Here is a 19,934-nt window from a genome sequence, read left to right on the forward strand (position 1 = left end):
CTCTCACCAAGACCTAAGCTGATCGCTCACTCACCCAGCACCTGATCATGAAGATCGTGAGCGTCCACTCTTAATACACCTGCTGGCACACGTGATACTTCGCTCAATACTTGCTGAATTGCCCCATAATCACACGTTCCATACAATCAAACTGTGCACGGTATGGAAGCCAATACATTAAATCTCCATACCTGGATGGAGAATAAAAACCCAGAAAATGTTCTGGTACAGGTAATTACATGCCACGGCTTTAATTCTATGGTGATATGGGTAAGTACCAGCAATTATTGAAATGATTCCCAGCTCCTTGTGTATGTTCCGTGCACATTTATGTTCCCCCAACACCTTCGCGAAAATCTATGAAATGAATCAATTGTGCACTTCCTGAAGGCATAGCAGGCACTCGATAAACACAAAGCAGACAAACTGGTAGAGCCCAGCAAATAGTCACGCTTGGAGCAGCCAGACCACTTTCAAAGGACCGGACGCTAGCCGGATCAAAGAGGGCTGTCCTCGCTTCACCTCGAGGTTGTCACGCTCTACACACAAATCTACTCCAGGAAAAGGACGGGTGGAGACACCCACGACCGGCAATCATCGCGCCGGGCTTACGCTTCCTCGTGAAAGCCTTGTGGAAGCATCGCAGCCGCGAAATCCACTCGGGTCGAAGCAATCCGGCGGACTCCTCGACGGCGGGTCGAAGGTCACGGCGGCGAGCGCAGTTCCGAGCCACAAGCCGAGCTGCCTTGAGGAGGCGTTTTAGAAATACAGCGGCGCGCCCATCACCCCGACAGGGCTGCTCCCAGACAGGATGGACAAACACTGATCTCAGGTCAGCACCGGTCAGCTTTGACATGGTAAATGGTGAATGGTTGGCATTTATACACCGCCTTTATCCAAAGCGCTGTACAATTGATGCTTCTCATTAACCCATTCAAACACACTCACACAGCATTTTTGGGGATAGGTGTCTTGCTCAGGGACACTTCGACAAACCTAGGACGGGATCGAACCACCAACCCTCAGACTGCCAGAGGACTGCTCTTACAGCCTGAGCCAATATCGCCCCCCCCCCCCCTCTGCGCCACCCCTCTGTTACCATGGCAGTTACCTGTTACACCGATGCCGTTTGAATTACTCAAAGTAGTGAAGCATAATGAACTTTTGAGTGCTATACATTTTTATTTTGCACTGGCGTCTGAGCCAAATAAACCAAAACCTTGATCAGGCGGACGATCCCTCACTGGAGTCAACATGGACCACTCCAGGCTCTTCAACCCGGTCCATATTTTAATCCTGCGTAGATATTCAGAGCGCTTCTGTATCTTTACTACTGATTAATCAGTCCCTAGTACTATTCCCACTGTTACTTTTTACTTTGTCCGCTTTACTTTACAATCAGTACAATCTGCTACTGGATTTTATATTTGATAAGTATTGCCTGAATATTGTATATGAATCTGCAACTTTAATATTTGTTGAATTAAAAACAAAATCCTACAACTGACGCTTCGTTTAAAAAATTCACTGATGGGCGGGCCCACATACAACCACATACAACATGGTGGTGAGGAACACGGTGTACTGTCACTGCAACGGAAACTCCCGTTACAAACCAGAACGCCCGGTCGCTAAGAGACAGGAGGGAAGGGGGGTAGGAGCCGAGTACCTGGTGCCGCCGCCGTCTCTCAGAAGGACCTGCGTGTTCTTTAATGAAGTGTTACAGGAAAAAAAAAAAGAGGGAAAGAAAGCGGCTGATTCATCGTGGCCACACCCTGCCGATGCCTGAGACGAAACCTCCAGTGAATTATGTCCCATTTCTGCTTTCCCCCAATCTGTGAATGGCTTTCACACGTCACGGGGGCCCTTATAAACTGCCCTGCTTTGACTTTCTGTTAAAAACCGCTGTCACAGGGCCATGTGATTTAGGAGGAGGTGGCAGGAGAAAGCAGAGGGGGCGACGGGGGGGGGGGAGGGAGACTGCCACAGCCCTGCCCAAAATCTGCCCCAGCTAACCAGCATGTTTTATTGGCCACCAGGCCCTGCCTTCCCTTCGTCTCCATCGCGCCTACCTTTGATGGATTGATCTAGACCTTTCCATTGGGCTGTTGAAACCAAGCGCACACTCACAAGAAAATGCTTGGTACACACACACACACACACACATGCCATACACAGACACATACACAAATGGACCATACATAGGTACACAAACATACAAATGTAGAGAGATAGATAAGACATTACATTTGATATTGCGCTTTTCTAGTCACTCAAAGCGCATACAGTGATGAGGGGGAAACTCGCCTCAACCATCACTAATGTGTAGCGCCCACCAGGGTGATGCATGGCTGCCATTTTGCGCCAGAACACACACCACACACCAGCTGAGGTGGAGATGGAGAAAACAAAGTTTTTGCCAATAGAATCAGGGGATGATTAGGTAGCAGGTTGAAAGAGCCACATTGGGAATTTACTTACTCTGAGCAAAGTGTGTTACGGGATCTTTAATGACCACAGTGAGTCAGGACCTCGGTTTAACGTATGATCCATCTCATCCGAAAGAGAGCCATTCAAAGTGCCCTTCCAGTGCAATACTGAGGTGACATACACCACATACACAGCAACTTGGCAGTGCTCCAGTCCAAATGGAAACCATGCATCTCTTGGAGGCCAGGTTGCCAACCAAACAGCCAGCAAGCTAACAAAACAACTAGTCAGCAGGTTATCCAAACATAAAGACAATTAGTTAAACAAAGTCAAACAGCCAGCCAGCCACTTCAAGTCCTGATCAGTGCTTGTTAATCACTGTTCTGACTGTGGTACCACTGTTTGTGGTACAAAGTTCCCTGGGAAAAACCTACTAAAATCACAATAACAGACTAAGCCAAAGGTTTGGACAAAAAGCTGCCCTAACCCTTACAGGCGAGACGGCAGGCAATTCCTTATGGCTTAGATCCATTGTACCATTCTTTCCATGTTCTCCCAATGTGGCCCGAATTGGACCTGCAGGCTGGTTCCCTCACTGCAACATGCTCCAAGAGATTAGGAGAGTACAGATCGGCCTGCTTCTCCTCCCACGCCTGCTGTTATCAGTCACCACTTCTATTCCCTCCACACCTGTTAACGACACAGCCCATCTTTAAACAAGGCCCCTGAATTGCAACCAATTGGAAACCACTCCATAACTTTCTTGGGTTCCCAGAATTTTAATTTTCCTCCAGCATCAACATCAAAACCTAATCATGTACTGCCAGCAGCAGTGATAGTAATTGCTTGTTTCCATGAAATTCCTTGTTCTCCTTAATTGTCTCGGGTGATTGCGCTCGCTCTCTAAAACCGACATCCAGTCCAATTAACCTTGAAGCGACCACACGTGAAACTGGTCACGGTGCACTGCCGTGCTGACGGAACATGGCGACCGCACTCTGAAGGAGACGAGTAGGAGGGGAGGGGACGTCTGCGCACCTTCCAGAGGTTTCTCTCTCAGCTGCGCAGGGGCTCCAGTTCAGAGAGGGGACAGCCAATGACCCCCCCCCCCCCTCATCTCCAAGCTGCCAGCCGTCCAGGATCGATCGATCGACTCAGGAATAGCCACCTAATGGGGAAGGATGTGAGGGTGAAGCGAAAGGCGATGTCACTGCCGACGGCACCTCTCTCCACTGCATCACCGCTCCAGACGGGCTGGAGGCCCAGCATACCGTGTCACAACGGACGGACGGTGGACCATCGGAGAGCGTAGATAGGCCAAGGAAAGACCTCAATAGTGCAGCTTCAAGAGTGAGTAACAATGACTTTTGGAGCACAAAGTCCCTCTGCCTTTCTGGTAAAATGCAAACACGCTTGCGCACACTTTGGCTCCAAAATGGACTGAAGACCCACACAATCTGCACCACAGAAGGAAACAAGAAATCAAAAGACCTGGACGGATTCCGACATCACTGTGTTTGTGACACAGACAAGGCAGACAAAACACCAAGTTCATCCAGGTGTCAAGTCAAATAAATATCAATGCAAAGTAAATTTTCCCTTTCCAATTTCAACAACCCCCAAGGCACTAAAAGCCCAGTTTATGTTCATTTATATTGTATTGACATATAGAAAATAAGGGTAACCCCTGGGCAGCTGACCTAATCCACTTCACAGTAGTCCCTTCCTGCAAAGCGTACAGAACACATTCAGTCTACATTGTGTGTCAATACTGATAAAAGCACTGGATTATCTGCTGTGTAAATGTCATGTAACACAGACAAATCCCACCATGTGTCCAAGTCACACAAATGTAAAAAAAATAATAATGAAAAAGTTCAGACTTTTGCTTGGAGGTAGTGGTAGAGAACAATCCCATTTTACTTCAGCCCATTTATTTTGAGTGTGGCCAGAGGTCTGTTTGGCAAGATCTCGTGCTGGACCACAAGATTCACAGCACTGCACACTGAGCAAGGAGCGGATTATTGTCCCAACACCTAGGAATGAGCAATTAGGTGAATGATCTCCCCAGACAATTATGATGAAACAAGGGGATGGGGGGTGGGTGGACGTTACACATAAAAAATGTACACACACACACACACACACACACACACGCACATGGACACACACAAATGCACAACCACGCATTCACGCACTCATGCAGACAGACAGACACACACACACACACACACACACACACGCATATAGACACACAAATGCACAACCACGCATTCACGCACTCATGCAGACACACACACACACACACACACACGCACACAATATCAGTACATCGGGGGCAGCTTGCATATTTCTGCTACATGTCCAGTGGAAATACAAAGGCAAGCAGAGCTAGTTATCTAGAGCCCCAGGGGAGAAACACAGTCTTGTTTCAGATCAGCCAATGGGAAAAGCCCTGAGAAGACATGGCAACGTTTGCCATGTCTTGCATTTCAAAGGGGGATATTCAATCAGACCATTGCCATGTTCAGAGCTGTATATTGTGTGTGCATTTTGATATATTATGTATTACTGTATAAGGCATGCATAACATCATTTGTAAATATCACAGCTTTGCCATTCACTGAAATTCGATAAAAGGAATCAAAGGGCCTCTCGTTACTCAAATGGGTTGTGAAATATGCTTGCTCAGGTATGGACCAAAACAACAGGTTATTGGTGAAAAACCAATATTCCCCAGAGCTCTGAATGTATTCTCCAGTTCTGATCATATTAAACTTATTTTGCAAAGTGCCAGTAAAATGACAAACACTACAGCATACTACTATACTGATACAAGGGTAATGAAAAGCTCCATGAAGACAGACCTTTTATTAAACAAGCTCTTCATAAAGGCTTACATTAACACATAGGAGTGGGAACTATGATGTCACTGTGGCATCAGAGCAAAGTTTGGAAAATGCGGAGGCATCGGTCTGTGCCCTGTGCCCCTACTCTACTCTGTAATACACAGGCGCTGAAGAGCCAACCTCTGCCATCAGTCCTTCAGCACTACAGCTGTGCCAGTCCAGCGAGCGGATCACAGAGGTGGCACCAAATCACACCTGACCCCACAGAGGATGCCACAGGTATTTCATATTCGCTATTCCAACATGGGGAGAAAAAACTAATCTCATGAATGTTGATATACCAGCAGGACTCATTATGTTTTATATCATAAATATAGATACACGGTACACACACACACACACACACACACACACGTTATTACCAGGTAATGTCTACCTGCAGTGAAATATCAGTGGTCATGCGTTAGATGGATTATAGAGCCGTGTTCCAGTCGCACTGGCTGGTAGGGTGACGTGGCTCTGCCCCAGAAGATGTGTGGAGCAACACATCACACACGCACCGGAAAGAGGGAGGGAGGGAGGGAGGGGATGGGAGTGACGGAGAGAGAGAACAAGATGAATGGGAGGGAGAGAGTAAGGAGGCAGTGAAAGTCTCTACGGTATCACGGTGACCAAAAAAATAGACCAGTTTGTTATGTTTGTTATTATTACTACGGCTGTTGTTACTACCGCAATTATCGCCAGCGCAGTAAAAATGAGAAGGAGGGAGAGGAACAAGGGAAAAAGGGAGAGAAGGATAGAGTGAAAGAGAGGAATAAAGCTAATGGGAGGGAAGGTGAGAAAGAATGGGGAGAATGGGGAGGTGGAGAGGAGAGAGAGGGAAGGAGGAAGATAAGAGTGAGAATGGGAGAAAGAGAGAGAATGAGAGAGGGGGGAAAGGAGAGGGGGACAGGCCCTCTCGAGAGCAGGAGGCCCAGCTGAGTGACTGATGGAGGAGCTGGTGTCGGGCGACGGTGATCGCACCCAAATCTCCTTCCACACCAGCACATCCAGCCCGCTGAGGCAGAATGCTGTGAAAACAGCCGGCTCTTCTCAGGACAAACCCTACCAGGGAGCCCACAGAGAGGAAGCCATTTCACTTGTTGGGGCTACTGCAGTAGTCGTTGTCCTGGTTACAGGGATGTGCAATGAGAAGAGCTTTGGGCTTTTTAAATTTAAAATGTATTTGATTTTTTTTTTTTTGTTGATAAAATCACAAGGTGCAGTACAGTGACCATACAGTGAACATACAGCTTCAGACTGCATGTGTCTATGATGGAAATGCTGTGACTGATCTCCTGCAGTAGTGAGCCAGCACTGGTATAAACAGTCATTTAGAAAAAGCAAGCCTGAATAACTGGCAAAGAAAACGAGGCACACTGGCCCTCCTGGACCGGAGACTCAAACACCAGTTGCAGCACATTGTAGCCGTTGTACCACGTTGTAGCACATTGTAGCCATTGTAGCATGTTGTAGCCGTTGTACCACGTTGTAGCACATTGTAGCTGTTGTAGCACGTTGTAGCCGTTGTAGCATGTTGTAGCCGTTGTACCACGTTGTAGCACATTGTAGCTGTTGTAGCACGTTGTAGCCGTTGTAGCATGTTGTAGCCGTTGTAGCATGTTGTAGCCGTTGTAGCACGTTGTAGCACATTGTAGCCGTTGTAGCCGTTGCTGCTACTGACTGTGAATGCTAAGGATGCTAAGGCTGCTGCTGTTGTTACCAGGCGTTTTTTCATTTGTCATCATCAGTACGATATTCCCATGGATGATTCTGATTTTGCTTATGATGTTGTTTTAAAGTAAACATACAGCACACCACTCTCAACTCTCTGGGGGGGTTACAATCTGGCACTTGGCGGCAGAAACAGGAAGTGGTAAACCGTGCATCCTCGGGGGGTCCTCCTCCGACAGTGACATCTGAGAGGTCACGACCCCCATCTCTGCACCGCCAGAAGGCTCCAGACTGCAGCTCTAGTACAGGAAGCACACGGCTTCATTTTCATTTCTTTATTCATTCATTTACTCACTTATTTTTATTCCAAAAGCAGGACTGCATGTCCACGCTTAGCTGACATGGTGACACGCTGTGGGTACTGGGACCATTTGATCCCAATGCTAAAACACTTTGCTTCAGCTCATGAGCTCACGATGAGCTTCAGTCAAGACCTTCATCAGTTGATGAGTTGAATGGCGCGTTTCACAGTGATTGGCCAGAACAAAAGCCAACGCGCACACTGGCCCTTCTGGGATAAGACCGGACAGCCCTGGCACAAAGAAGGCGTTCCATTTGCATGTTGCCATTGTAGTAGCCTATGTGTCATTGCCACAGTGCAGTTGCTACTGTGCATTAACAAACCATGCTGGTTGCACAAACATTGTTGCCGAGTTGGTTTTAAGAACAGAATACAACTCTGGGATATACAAAAGCAAAACAAGCATTTTTTCAATAGGCACCATGCAATGGTGCTCACAGTACTCAGTCGCTCTTTCCTGTTTCCATACAGTCTGTTTTCCCTGGGTGCTCTCGTCTTGTCTCCATTGTCATTTGCCCATAACTTTGACATACCAGTAAAGGCAAGAATGAAACTTATTCAACAATTGCTAAATCTAACTCCCCCAAAATGCTTGCGAAGAAAAAAAAAATCTTGCTATTTTTGTTAGTCATGTTATGTACAAATATTGATTGAATCATCAACTCCTGCTTTCTTTCCAAGTTTTTCTCATTGAATCTCACAGCTATAGGTCTTTGTAAACAGTTTTTCCTCTGACGTGTTGACATTGCGCAATCATTTTTCATCAGTCGTAGGTATCCATTCTCACCGGCACCCAAAAATGGCAAATGCAGTTTTGGAAAATGAAAACCATGCAGGCTCACTGCAAACTGTCTCCCAGCTCGCAGCTGTTCATGAGAGCAATTACAGAAGGCTCCGGAAAGAACTGAAGATCTGTGACGTCAAGATGGTGTTCAATTTAAGTGTGTTTGCTCTGCTTTTCAACAACAGCAAAGGAAACTAATAAACTATTTGGGACTGATCATATCATCTGTCACAGCCCAAAGAGATACTGTAAAGACATAGTGTCAAATTAAGCAAATTGATGATAGTTACAGCACAAACCAGCGGTCCCCGGGTTATTGGTTCAATCAAATTGAACCATAAAGAACAATCATTTCTGCCCAGGATAGCACCCTCTTCTCATTAGAGCCTCAGTTTTACACCAGAACCGGGCACCCGTAAAGACCATGCCAAAACAGCAGACTGCATTCTGTACTGTCAAACATGTATGACAAAAACAAAATGGCTGCCATCGTCCTTTTGGTAAAGCATGCATCAAGCAAACCACGATGAATGAGTGTCACCACAGAGCATCACTCCAAACAATAATGTCCCGTTTGACTGTCAGCAACGGTTTGTGAACTCCACTACTGTATCAAAGCATTACCCTGCTAACAAATGCAGGTCACACACACACACACACACACACACACACACACACGCAAGGTTTGTGGTTCTAATCCCGGTGTAGCCACAATAAGATCCGCACAGCCGTTGGGCCCTTGAGTAAGGCCCTTAACCCTGAATTTCTCCAGGGGAGGATTGTCTCCTGCTTAGCCTAATCAACTGTAAGTCGCTCTGGATAAGAGCGTCTGCCAAATGGCAATAATGCAAAAACTACAGCACGTCCGAGAGAGGCAGAAGACGCTCAGAGACGTTATAGACCCGTTCAGACTACCAGAACAAGCCAAGCAGAGAGTCCCGCTCGTCCACGGTCACTTTGAAGCCTGCAGCGGCTGTGATGTCTCAGAGAACTCTGAAGAGATGCCAAACCAACGCCTTCATTTGAAGTCAATGCCGTGCGTGGCTTGTTTCAATAACCTCTGCTGGGGTCAGCGGAGTACAGCCGAATTTTTCCTCATGCGTTTTCTTTATTTTCTCAATGTTTCCTCTCCTGACAAACAGGATAGAAAAAAGGGAAAATGTAGTCCAACTACCGAGGCCAGACCAAATTTAATGAAGTTATGAAACCAGTGGAAAGGCTCATTTCATGAGCCACAGAAAGAAGAAGTGCTAACAAAGAAGGTTAAATTTAGAGAGCAAATATTCTTACATTCATTCAATATGCTCATTTAATTTTTTTTAAAAGCACATAAGCTTTTCTTCCATTATATTACATTCATGGCATTTGGCAGACGCTCTTATCCAGAGCGACGTACAACAAAGTGCATACCCATAACCAGGGATAAGTGCGATGACCTAGAAGGAAGTTCAATTTCAACTGCTACGAGTACAACAAAGATAAGGACCAGGGCCTATTTGAATTTTTTTTTTTTAAACAAACAAATAAACTAACAAATAACAAAGCTTAACTAGCCAAACACTGCTTACCTAGCCAACTAAAAATACCGATACACAAAAAAGTAAATCACAGAAAGACAACAATTAAGGTTCACAGGGAGGTAGGGAGGGACGGGGAGAGGTGTTGCTTGAAGAGGTGCGTCTTCAGTTTGCGCTTGAAGGTGGGGAGAGATTCTACAGTTCTGACCTCAACGGGGAGTTCGTTCCACCACCGTGGAGCCAGAACAGACAGTAGTCGTGAGCGTGAGGTGGAAGTTCGGAGAGGGGGAGGTGCCAAGCGGCCTGTGGAGGCTGAACGAAGAGGTCTGGCAGGGGTGTAGGGTCTGATGATTTTTTTGTAGGTAAGCTGGGGAAGACCCCTTAACTGCTTGGAAGGCTAGCACCAATGTTTTGAATTTGATGCGAGCCATGACAGGCAGGGGGGTGACATGTGAGTATTTGGGAAGGTTGAAGACCAGGCGAGCTGCTGCATTCTGGATAAGTTGGAGGGGTCTGATGGTGGACGCTGGGAAGAGGGAAGAGGGAATTGCAGTAGTCCAGGCGGGACAGAACCATCGCTTGGACCAGGAGCTGGGTCGAGTAGGGGATGAGAAAGGGGTGGATTCTCCGTATCTTCCTTCTGTGTGACACCCGTTTGGTAGTCACTCCTTGTCAAATACAACAACACATTTGATACTTTAATGTTACTGATCTCAAACACATGGGAGAATTAGCACATGGCAAAGCGGAAGAAGTTAAGGACACACAGGCCTGGAATCAACTCATATTTGTCCTTATTGCCTAACCTAGCCCTAACCTAGCCCTTTCATCTTTGCAGAAACAGGTTGGTAACAGAACTGTACTTGACAAACTGTGCTTGATAAGAGCAAAGCGAACACTTGCATTTATCTAAATGAAATGTATGAACAATGACTGATTCCAGACACCAGCATTAAAATGTAGGTGGCCATAACCACAGCCTATCACAACATCCCTCAAATCTACAAGTATGAAGGAAGCATCAAGGACACATGTGTCTGAATCCAGTCCTTCAGGATTTGCTGAACCTGCTAGTTTTCAGAATGTTGTTCATTTAAGTCAGTCAGTGACAAAAAACATACACACCTCATTCTCAAGGCCTTAAATGGCTGCTCACTGAAATTAAACCACAAAAATCTGTAGACACTGCGGCCCTCTAGGACTTGGGTTTGGCACCTACACTGTAGGACCGTTGACACTTTGGCTTTCCCTCTCGCTCTCTCTCGAGTCGAGACCTCAAGCCACCGAAACGGTTAACAAGCACACTGACCCCAACCCCCAACCCCCAACTCGCAGAACGTGTTGACAGACCTTGCGGTGACCCCACTGGCTGTCGGCCTCCCCATCACCCTCGGTGCCCCCACCCCACGTAAACACAGGCCAGACAGGAGGAGCTTGGCCTGACTGCATGTTCTTAAGAAGGTGTCTGAGTACTTTAGCCCGCTTCCTCCGCTCTGGGTGCACCTCCCCGGCTGGATGAGCAGTATCGATCAGGAGGCAGGAGCAGAGGGCAGATTTATTCTCTGATTAGCGCCTGGCGATGCCTGACTCGGGCACATTAAAGGTCTGCAGCTGCCTACAGGGACACGGCGGCTGCAGCCTTTTCATTAGGAGAGCAGCGTATCGACCGGTCCGACCGCGAGAGCCGGGCCCCCGTACTCCCCCCCAGGGGCTCCGCGACACGTCTGGACACTGACACCCGTGTCTGTGGTCAAACTTTCCAGTTTCACTGCCATTTATGCAAACACGGTCTATTCAAAGAGGAACATGCGTGCCAGTCATGGGCGTCATGGGGGTTGATGGCGCGGACCCCACCCCTCGAGTCACAGACGTTGGACTCGGGGCCAGGCAAGATGGGGTCTGTATAGGAAACAAATGAGAATTGATATTTTTATTTCTGTTAATATATTTCCATGCTGAATAAATCACATGCTGTTTTAGGATACCTAGTGGTACCATAGGGTGGCCAACACTCAATCCATAAACGGCCCCATTTGGCAGACTCCTGGGTGGCAAGGGTTTCAATTTCTGACTATGGAACTGATCCCCTCCCTGTAACCCTCTCCCATTTCCGCCCGTCTAAATAATCACTGTAAATACATGGACCCGACCATGGACTCTGTCCACTTTCTTTTCACAACAAAATTACGCCTTTCAGACCGATTAATGAACCATTCTTTCCATGGCAATATTGTAATTACTGTAATTATTCAATAGTAACTAAGTATATGCCTTCTAAAGATTCAGGAGATAATGACATCTCTTAGATATGCTGCCATGCACTAGTGTTAAATAGCCGCTGGCTTAAGTCTGGGGCGCCCGCTGGGTTAAGGTGCGGGTTCCTCGTCCAAGGGCCTTCACACTAAAAGTCTAGCGAACCCGACTCCTACATTATCTCTTTAACAGCCACCAGGAACCAAGCTCAAGATCCATATTTAAATCCAACACACAAGAGAAATTATAACGGAAGCGGGGAGTTCAGGTAGTTTCCATGGCAGCCAAGAGGCCTATGGTACAAAGCTGAAGTCAGTTTCATTTAAAACCACAATTACAACAATGATTTGGATTCCTCGCATTTCAGTTCTGTGATTTTTTTTTTTCGTCTCTTCAATTACAGTCAGAATGATTCATGCAGTCGTGAACCACATTAAGGTGTAAAAAAAGAACACAAAATGAACAGCCTCACCAAAAAAAAAAGAACATTTTCAGGGAAATGTTCCTTCAACAAATCTGTTGCTCGGTGTAACCAGGGAATATTAAGTCTGACATAAGAACAGATGATCAACCAAAAGCCAGTCAGGACTACAGCTCCAGTCTCTAGGTCTCCTGCCCCCCCTGCCCCTGCCCCCCCATCCCCCCCGCCCCCCCGCCCCTGCCCCCCCCCCCCAGCAGACTGAGGGAATTTGAAATCTCTGAGATTTTCAAACCTGGGAGATTTATTTTTTTGTTTCCCACAGTCAGTTTTGAGTGAGTCTGCAGATGACTGCTCATTCAATAGTAACTGGGTTAGAGACAGATTCAGTCTCATTACAAGACTCTAAATATTGGGTTGCTGTGTGTGTTACGGCTGTATACCGTATGTATGGTGCATGTGTGTATGCACGAGAACACAGTTTATGATCGTGTGTGTGCATGTTACATGCATTGTGTGTTGAAGTGTGTGTGTGTGCATAGACAGTGTGGGAGGCATCAGACCCTTACAGTATATACATCTGAATGAAAATTGTAATGCACTGTAGTCACCATACTGTATACAGAATAGCTATTACACTGTCAGCCCAGGAGCCAAATACAGCCTGTTATAAATAGATATGCTCTTGGACCTTTGATTATTAAATATATTTTTCCCACCTTTCAAAAATATGATGATGTCAGTCTACATGGGCACAGTATCAGCATACCTTCCTACATTAAACAACCTGCAAAAGCTATTAATATTTTCATATATGCAGAGACATTATCCACTATATATCAAAAGCATAATACATTAATGTATTCATATAAATACACTGTACATTGCATATGGTATACTCATATTCATATATGAAAGTGTGTGGAAAATGTTTGGCTGGCATGCACCACTGAAGAAGCCAGCTGTACAGCGTGAAAGAGGTTTAACATAGACCAATAAGACCAGAGGCATGCGAACGTATGAGACGTTAATGATCTCACAGGAACACTGGGATGATGAAGAGGCTATAACTGCTGGGAGCTGTCTCGCAAACCTGTGGATGAAGTATTGCATGCCATCCAGGATAATACTAATTATTCATCACCATAGCGACAGAGCAATGGGCCCTTTGGGTGACAGTGTTCCAATTTGGGACCATTTTTTGCTTTTAAATCTGGCCTCTGGAAAACCTCCAAGAGCATCCAGCAGTCTCCTGATTCAACAGGAGATACTGAGCTCTACAGCGCCCCCTGGCATAGCTGTCAGGCACTGATTGATTTAAGCAGCACGGATCTCAGATCACTCCTGAAAACTGCTCCGTGAGTGGCATTGCTGCCGAAATTCAGGATTTCACCTTGTTGCAGGAGTCAGTATGATGGTGATGTCATAATCATCACCATGGCAACGCTTCTGGGCAGGGCTGAGCAGGGAACTGAGGACACCTTGGCACGCACATAAAAAAGCCCCACATAAAAATCCTCAAATTAAAGATTTATTGAAAAAGATTCCAGTTACTACATTTGTCATTTGATGCTCCTGAACATGAAAATGTAAAGCATTAGCTATAGCCATTCAACATCCTTTCATACTGCAGGATCACTCATGTGAATGGATGAAGCATTTCAGGAGCATCTCAAACTGCCATGGCCAAGAGTACAGTGGTAGTGTCCTGTCCAACCATAAGGCATAATTTCATGAGGCATAAGCCCAGTCCCTGAAATGTTCCACTGCACTGCTCTCCCACCTCACTGATTGGCCCCTGCACTCACGGCCCGGTAATGCCCCTGACCCCCCCTCCCCCTGCCCCCTGCCCCCTGCCCAGACAGCCTCCACCTCCCTTACAGGCCAGTGTTTCATTTGCCCACTCCTTTCCTCTGCCCTCCAATACAATATTTGCTTTGATTTATTTGTTTATCGATTTCCAGGACGGCCATCATTTAGTCAGTGAATCCCTGTGTAAGAGGCAGACGGAGGAAGAGCAAGTCCGGCCATAAACTCAGAGAACAGTGGCACCACATATCACCAGGAAACACAACGCGACTGCTGTATATAACACGGCCTGGCTTCGCTCTGTCTGAATGCTAAGGCCCGTGTCCATACGATGACTCGATAATAAACACAATAATACAAAACTGTTTTTTAAAAACTGGATTCACACGAATGAAAGTGACGCTACAATAATTCCAGATCACGGTCACGTCGGTTTTTATAAGACATCTCTACGAAAACCAGCCGAGGCAAATGTTGCCGTGCACTGTATGTACACATAGGAAACATTTCTGTTGATTGACAGCCATGTACAATGATAAATGGTCTGCGGTTTAGACGCTAATGAACGATTCATATTTTATTACTGTAGTTTATTGTTCTCAGGGTAGATGGGCCTTCGTGCCCAGTGGCGGTTGAGTGATTGGTTCCATTATGTTTGAGCGTATAGCATCCAATCAGAATTCCTCCCTCAGGCAAGGAACAGCACTCCATTTTCTCATACTACCCATAACCCCTTGCTCCAGCACAAACAAGCCTTTAAAGCCCACCTATGGAGTGTAGCCGAGCCGCTGGTCTCTGCCTCCACCAACATCTGACACCAGCGGGTCACTGTGAGCGCCCTCTGCCTGCCCCGGACCCACTGTCCAGCAACAGGGGGCGATGTTGAGTTACACCACCGAAAATCTCACCCAGTGACAGTTCCTTCAGTTCGATCCGCTCTCCGCCGCCCGGAGAGTTCTGTCCACATGGCAGCCAAAAATATCCCTTCTAAAGAAAATAAATAAATAAAAAAAACGAGCGCAACGTCTGATTGGCTGGCCAGATTGGCTTGCCTCAACGCAAGCAGCATGTGAGGTTCAGCAGCCCTGTAATGTCGTTCCACCATGAAATTACTGCTACCGGGCAGAGCTGCTGCACACAGACGCTGGTGTTCTCTCCTCGCCCTTCAATTGGACAGGGGGGTGAAGCTTACAGAGGCGTGCCAAAGCCTGGCGATGCCCTCAAAGGCTTTTCACAAGATGCCAGGGTGGAGAAGCGCATCAAATCACAAGCCAATTTATTTATGTAGCGCATTTTGCAGAAGAAGATTTGTGACCGTACACTTCATCACACACCGGCCAAAATCCCCCCACGGAGGCGAGTCTGGGGACCGAGGTGGCGGGGAGATGTGGTTCCGGCGGAAGATCGGTGCAGACAGGCGGAGGCGGAGCGGTCCGTGTTCTGGGGCTGACAGCCTCGGTCTGACGGCCGTGAGACCGACACGCGTTTACAGCGCCCGTACGGCGCTGACCTCCCAGCGGCACGAAGCCTGAACCCGCTTAGACCAAAGCGCATTCCCTCCCTCGCCTTTCACCTCATTGGCTCTGCACTGCGCCCATCGGGCGCCTTGTGTCTGTCCTCCCTATAAGGTCGCCATTTGACCCCAGGGCAATGTTTACGTGAGCGCTAAGAGAAATCCTCAAGCCATTTTTGAAATTATACTTCAATGGGCATGCTCAGGTGTGGGGAGGGGGGGCAGACAGTGCAGTGGGGGAGGTAGGGTTGTGTATGGGTGGGGGGGGGCTTCCCATGGTCCCTTGCTCCAGCACCACATCCAACACACAATGCAGAATCTCACCCTGCCGCCTCCCACCGTTCCATCTCCATCCCCTCCTCCACCCTCCCGCCCCAGGCCACTCTAAATGGAGCCCTCCTTCTATTTTTCTTGTTCAGGACTCACCCGGTTAGGACAACCACAAAGTCCATTACGTTCCAGCCATTACGGAGGTAGGAGCCTTTGTGGAACGCAAAGCCCAGAGCGATGATCTTTATGCCGGCCTCGAAACAAAATATTCCAATAAAGTACGGCTCTGTGTCCTCCTGTTCAGGGGAGAGAGAGAGGGAGAGAGAGAGAGGGAGAGAGAGAGGGTTGATTTTTGTTAGAAGAGTGAAACGAACAACAAATGAACCGTGAATAGAGACAGAAAAAGGAGAACTACGAGAGCGAGAGCATGTGAGAAAGACAGAGTGAAAGAAAAGAGAGAAAGCTTGCATTTTTCTTTTCACCGAGACAGGACACACACAGGGCTGGTTGAGGAATGCATCTCTTTAAGGCAATGAAAACATGACGAATATCAGAGTGTGCAGTCAGAATACCAGCATCTACTAAAACCCTCAGAAAGCAGCCATTCCTCTTCAACGCATTTCTGTTACAGTGGAGTGATAAGAGGAGGCATTAGTTCACTATTTTAGAACAGGATAACTGACAATCGGCTCTCCTTGTGTTCATTTTCACTTTATTCAGAGAGGACGCACCACAGAACCCAACCCAACCAACCCTACAGACTGTGCCACACAGTCCCCCCAAACCCACCCTACAGACTGTGCCACACAGTCCCCCCAAACCCACCCTACAGACTGTGCCACACAGTCCCCCCCAACCCAACCCACCCTACAGACTGTGCCAAACAGTCCCCCCAACCCAACCCACCCTACAGACTGTGCCAAACAGTCCCCACAACCCAACCCACCCTACAGACTGTGCCAAACAGTCCCCACAACCCACCCTACAGACTGTGCCAAACAGTCCCCACAACCCACCCTACAGACTGTGCCAAACAGTCCCCACAACCCACCCTACAGACTGTGCCACACAGTCCCCCAAACCCAACCCACTCTACAGACTGTGCCACACAGTCCCCCAAACCCAACCCACCCTACAGACTGTGCCAAACAGTCCCCCCAACCCAACCCACCCTACAGACTGTGCCAAACAGTCCCCACAACCCACCCTACAGACTGTGCCACACAGTCCCCCCAACCCAACCCACCCTACAGACTGTGCCAAACAGTCCCCCCAACCCAACCCACCCTACAGACTGTGCCAAACAGTCCCCACAACCCACCCTACAGACTGTGCCACACAGTCCCCCAACCCAACCCACTCTACAGACTGTGCCACACAGTCCCCCAAACCCAACCCACTCTACAGACTGTGCCACACAGTCCCCCCAACCCAACCCACCCTACAGACTGTGCCACACAGTCCTCCAACCCAACCCACCCTACAGACTGTGCCACACAGTCCCCCAAACCCAACCCACCCTACAGACTGTGCCAAACAGTCCCCCCAACCCAACCCACCCTACAGACTGTGCCAAACAGTCCCCACAACCCACCCTACAGACTGTGCCACACAGTCCCCCAACCCAACCCACTCTACAGACTGTGCCACACAGTCCCCCAAACCCAACCCACTCTACAGACTGTGCCACACAGTCCCCCCAACCCAACCCACCCTACAGACTGTGCCACACAGTCCTCCAACCCAACCCACCCTACAGACTGTGCCACACAGTCCCCCAAACCCAACCCACCCTACAGACTATGCCACACAGTCCCCCCAAACCCACCCTACAGACTGTGCCACACAGTCCCCCCAACCCAACCCACCCTACAGACTGTGCCACACAGTCCCCAAACCCAACCCACCCTACAGACTGTGCCACACAGTCCCCCAACCCAACCCACCCTACAGACTGTGCCACACAGTCCCCCCAACTCAACCCACCCTACAGACTGTGACACAGTCCCCTAAACCCAACCCACCCTACAGACTGTGCCAAACAGTCCACCCCAAACCCAACCCACCCTATAGACTGTGCCAAACAGTCCACCCCAAACCCAACCCACCCTATAGACTGTGCCAAACAGTCCACCCCAAACCCAACCCACCCTATAGACAGTGCCACACAGTCCCCCCAACCCACCCCACCCTACAGACTGCGACACACAGTCCACCCCAAACCCAACCCACCCTACAGACTATGACACCTTCCCCTAAACCCAACCCACCCTACAGACTGTGCCAAACAGTCCACCCCAAACACAACCCACCCTATAGACTGTGACACACAGTCCCCCCAAACCCAACCCACCCTACAGACTGTGCCAAACAGTCCCCCCAACCCAACCCAACCTACAGACTGTGCCACATATTTTGCCAAGCTGTCAAGGTTGCTATACAAATTAAAAATGGAGCAAGCAATTGATTTATTGATTGGTTCAATTGATTAGTTGATCAATTATTTCCATGGGTGCCAAAATACATTGATAATTGTATTTGTGTGGTATGGGCAATTATACCTATTTGAATAAGATGCACGGAATTGGGTATAGTGTTCAAACAATCAGACGTTCACCTCTACGTCAAAGCCAATTGCCTGATTGAAGCCAGAGAGAAAGCCCCACTCTGGGAAAATACCACATACAATAAGGCCACATTTTTGTACTGGCAGACCACAGGGCCAGCCCAGAAAGATTTTTAGATGGGCAGAGTTCAGGGCCAGGCAATGAGTCCCCTATGTAATTACTTCCTTCTCTCAAAGGACTCAAGCCCCCAGATGAAAGCAATGAAGCAAATGCAATCTTTGGAAAGATTGCAGTTCCTCCTGGTCGACTAATGTCCTGTTCAGGGCAGCATAAAAGTAGAGCTGAATTAAGAGCACAGATCTGTGCATTTATCTCAGTCTCCTTCTATGTATGTCTACGGTCAGTGTCGTTAAGGGGCAAAAGAAATGGCTCTTTTCAAAGCTGGGTACCCAAAATACTTTAGATAGGTGTCATTTACTGCCATTTGAATTAAATTCTGGCTAGCCAGGGCTTTTTAAAATGCAATCAAGTCAGACTGAATGAAAGGGGAAAACACGTTAATTTCAGCATTATTACATTAACAATTAAGATTCAATTTGCCTTGGCATTCAAAAGCCTTGGCATTTGCAATGGACTTCCTGGTCTCAGGGGATGCAAGCCAAAATATGGACCTGCATGGTTCTAAACTCCTTCATAAGAACTTAAAAATCCTACTAAAAATCATCTGAAATAAAGTATGAAAGTTAAATGCCACTGAAAATATAAAAATCACCTTGTCGCTTGTATATTATAGGGGCATTGTAAAACTGCTACAAACAATTTCTTGTTTCCATGAGGATATGGTATGTGATTTTCTTAATATTTCCAAGCTTCCATTATAATATCTAGATTTTGCACTCTGCAGTTAAACATTCTTTCCAACACAGAAAGCAATAAACTGTATCACAAATTGGATTAGTCATGGTGAATAAACATTGACACATAATACACATTCATAATGAATAGCAGACTACTGTATATTGCAGCAATATAGAAATCTCCATTAATACTGGAAATAAGATGATACAGGTGCAGTTATATTCAGTTATAGTCAACATACCTGGTTGTGCTGGCCTGATTGAACAATTGAAGCGAGGAAAAGCTAGATGATTTTATTTTGTATTAGTGGGATATTGCCTAGATCTGCACAACGTCCTTTTGGGCTAGTACACATTTAATATAATAAATCTCATAAAATCTGGTGTGAAATAAGCCCACTAAGGCCACATAGCTCTCCAGCTGAAGAGGAAAACTCCTGGCATGATGTGCGGGGGTATGTTCAGTGCAACGATGACAATAAGTGCCAACAATGGAATGGAAATGAATCAGAGGCGTGGGGTACTGCCTATTTATATCTTTACATGCACACATTTTTTTAAAAATCATGACTTATTCATGAGTCTCTTCCAAA

General features: G+C 47.3%; 1 protein-coding gene across 1 annotated transcript in view; it reads right to left on the reverse strand.

Annotated features, from left to right (window-relative positions):
- The window catches only part of LOC133141556 (voltage-dependent N-type calcium channel subunit alpha-1B-like), a 181,467-nt gene that overhangs the window by 154,278 nt on the left and 7,255 nt on the right, over positions 1-19,934 (reverse strand). Inside the window, exon 3 of the mRNA XM_061262125.1 lies at positions 16,074-16,213. Within this exon, the coding sequence (XP_061118109.1) occupies positions 16,074-16,213 (140 nt within the window). The remainder of the gene's footprint in view (positions 1-16,073; positions 16,214-19,934) is intronic.

This window comes from Conger conger, chromosome 12 (assembly GCF_963514075.1).
Source record: "Conger conger chromosome 12, fConCon1.1, whole genome shotgun sequence".
Classification (NCBI taxonomy): domain Eukaryota; kingdom Metazoa; phylum Chordata; class Actinopteri; order Anguilliformes; family Congridae; genus Conger; species Conger conger.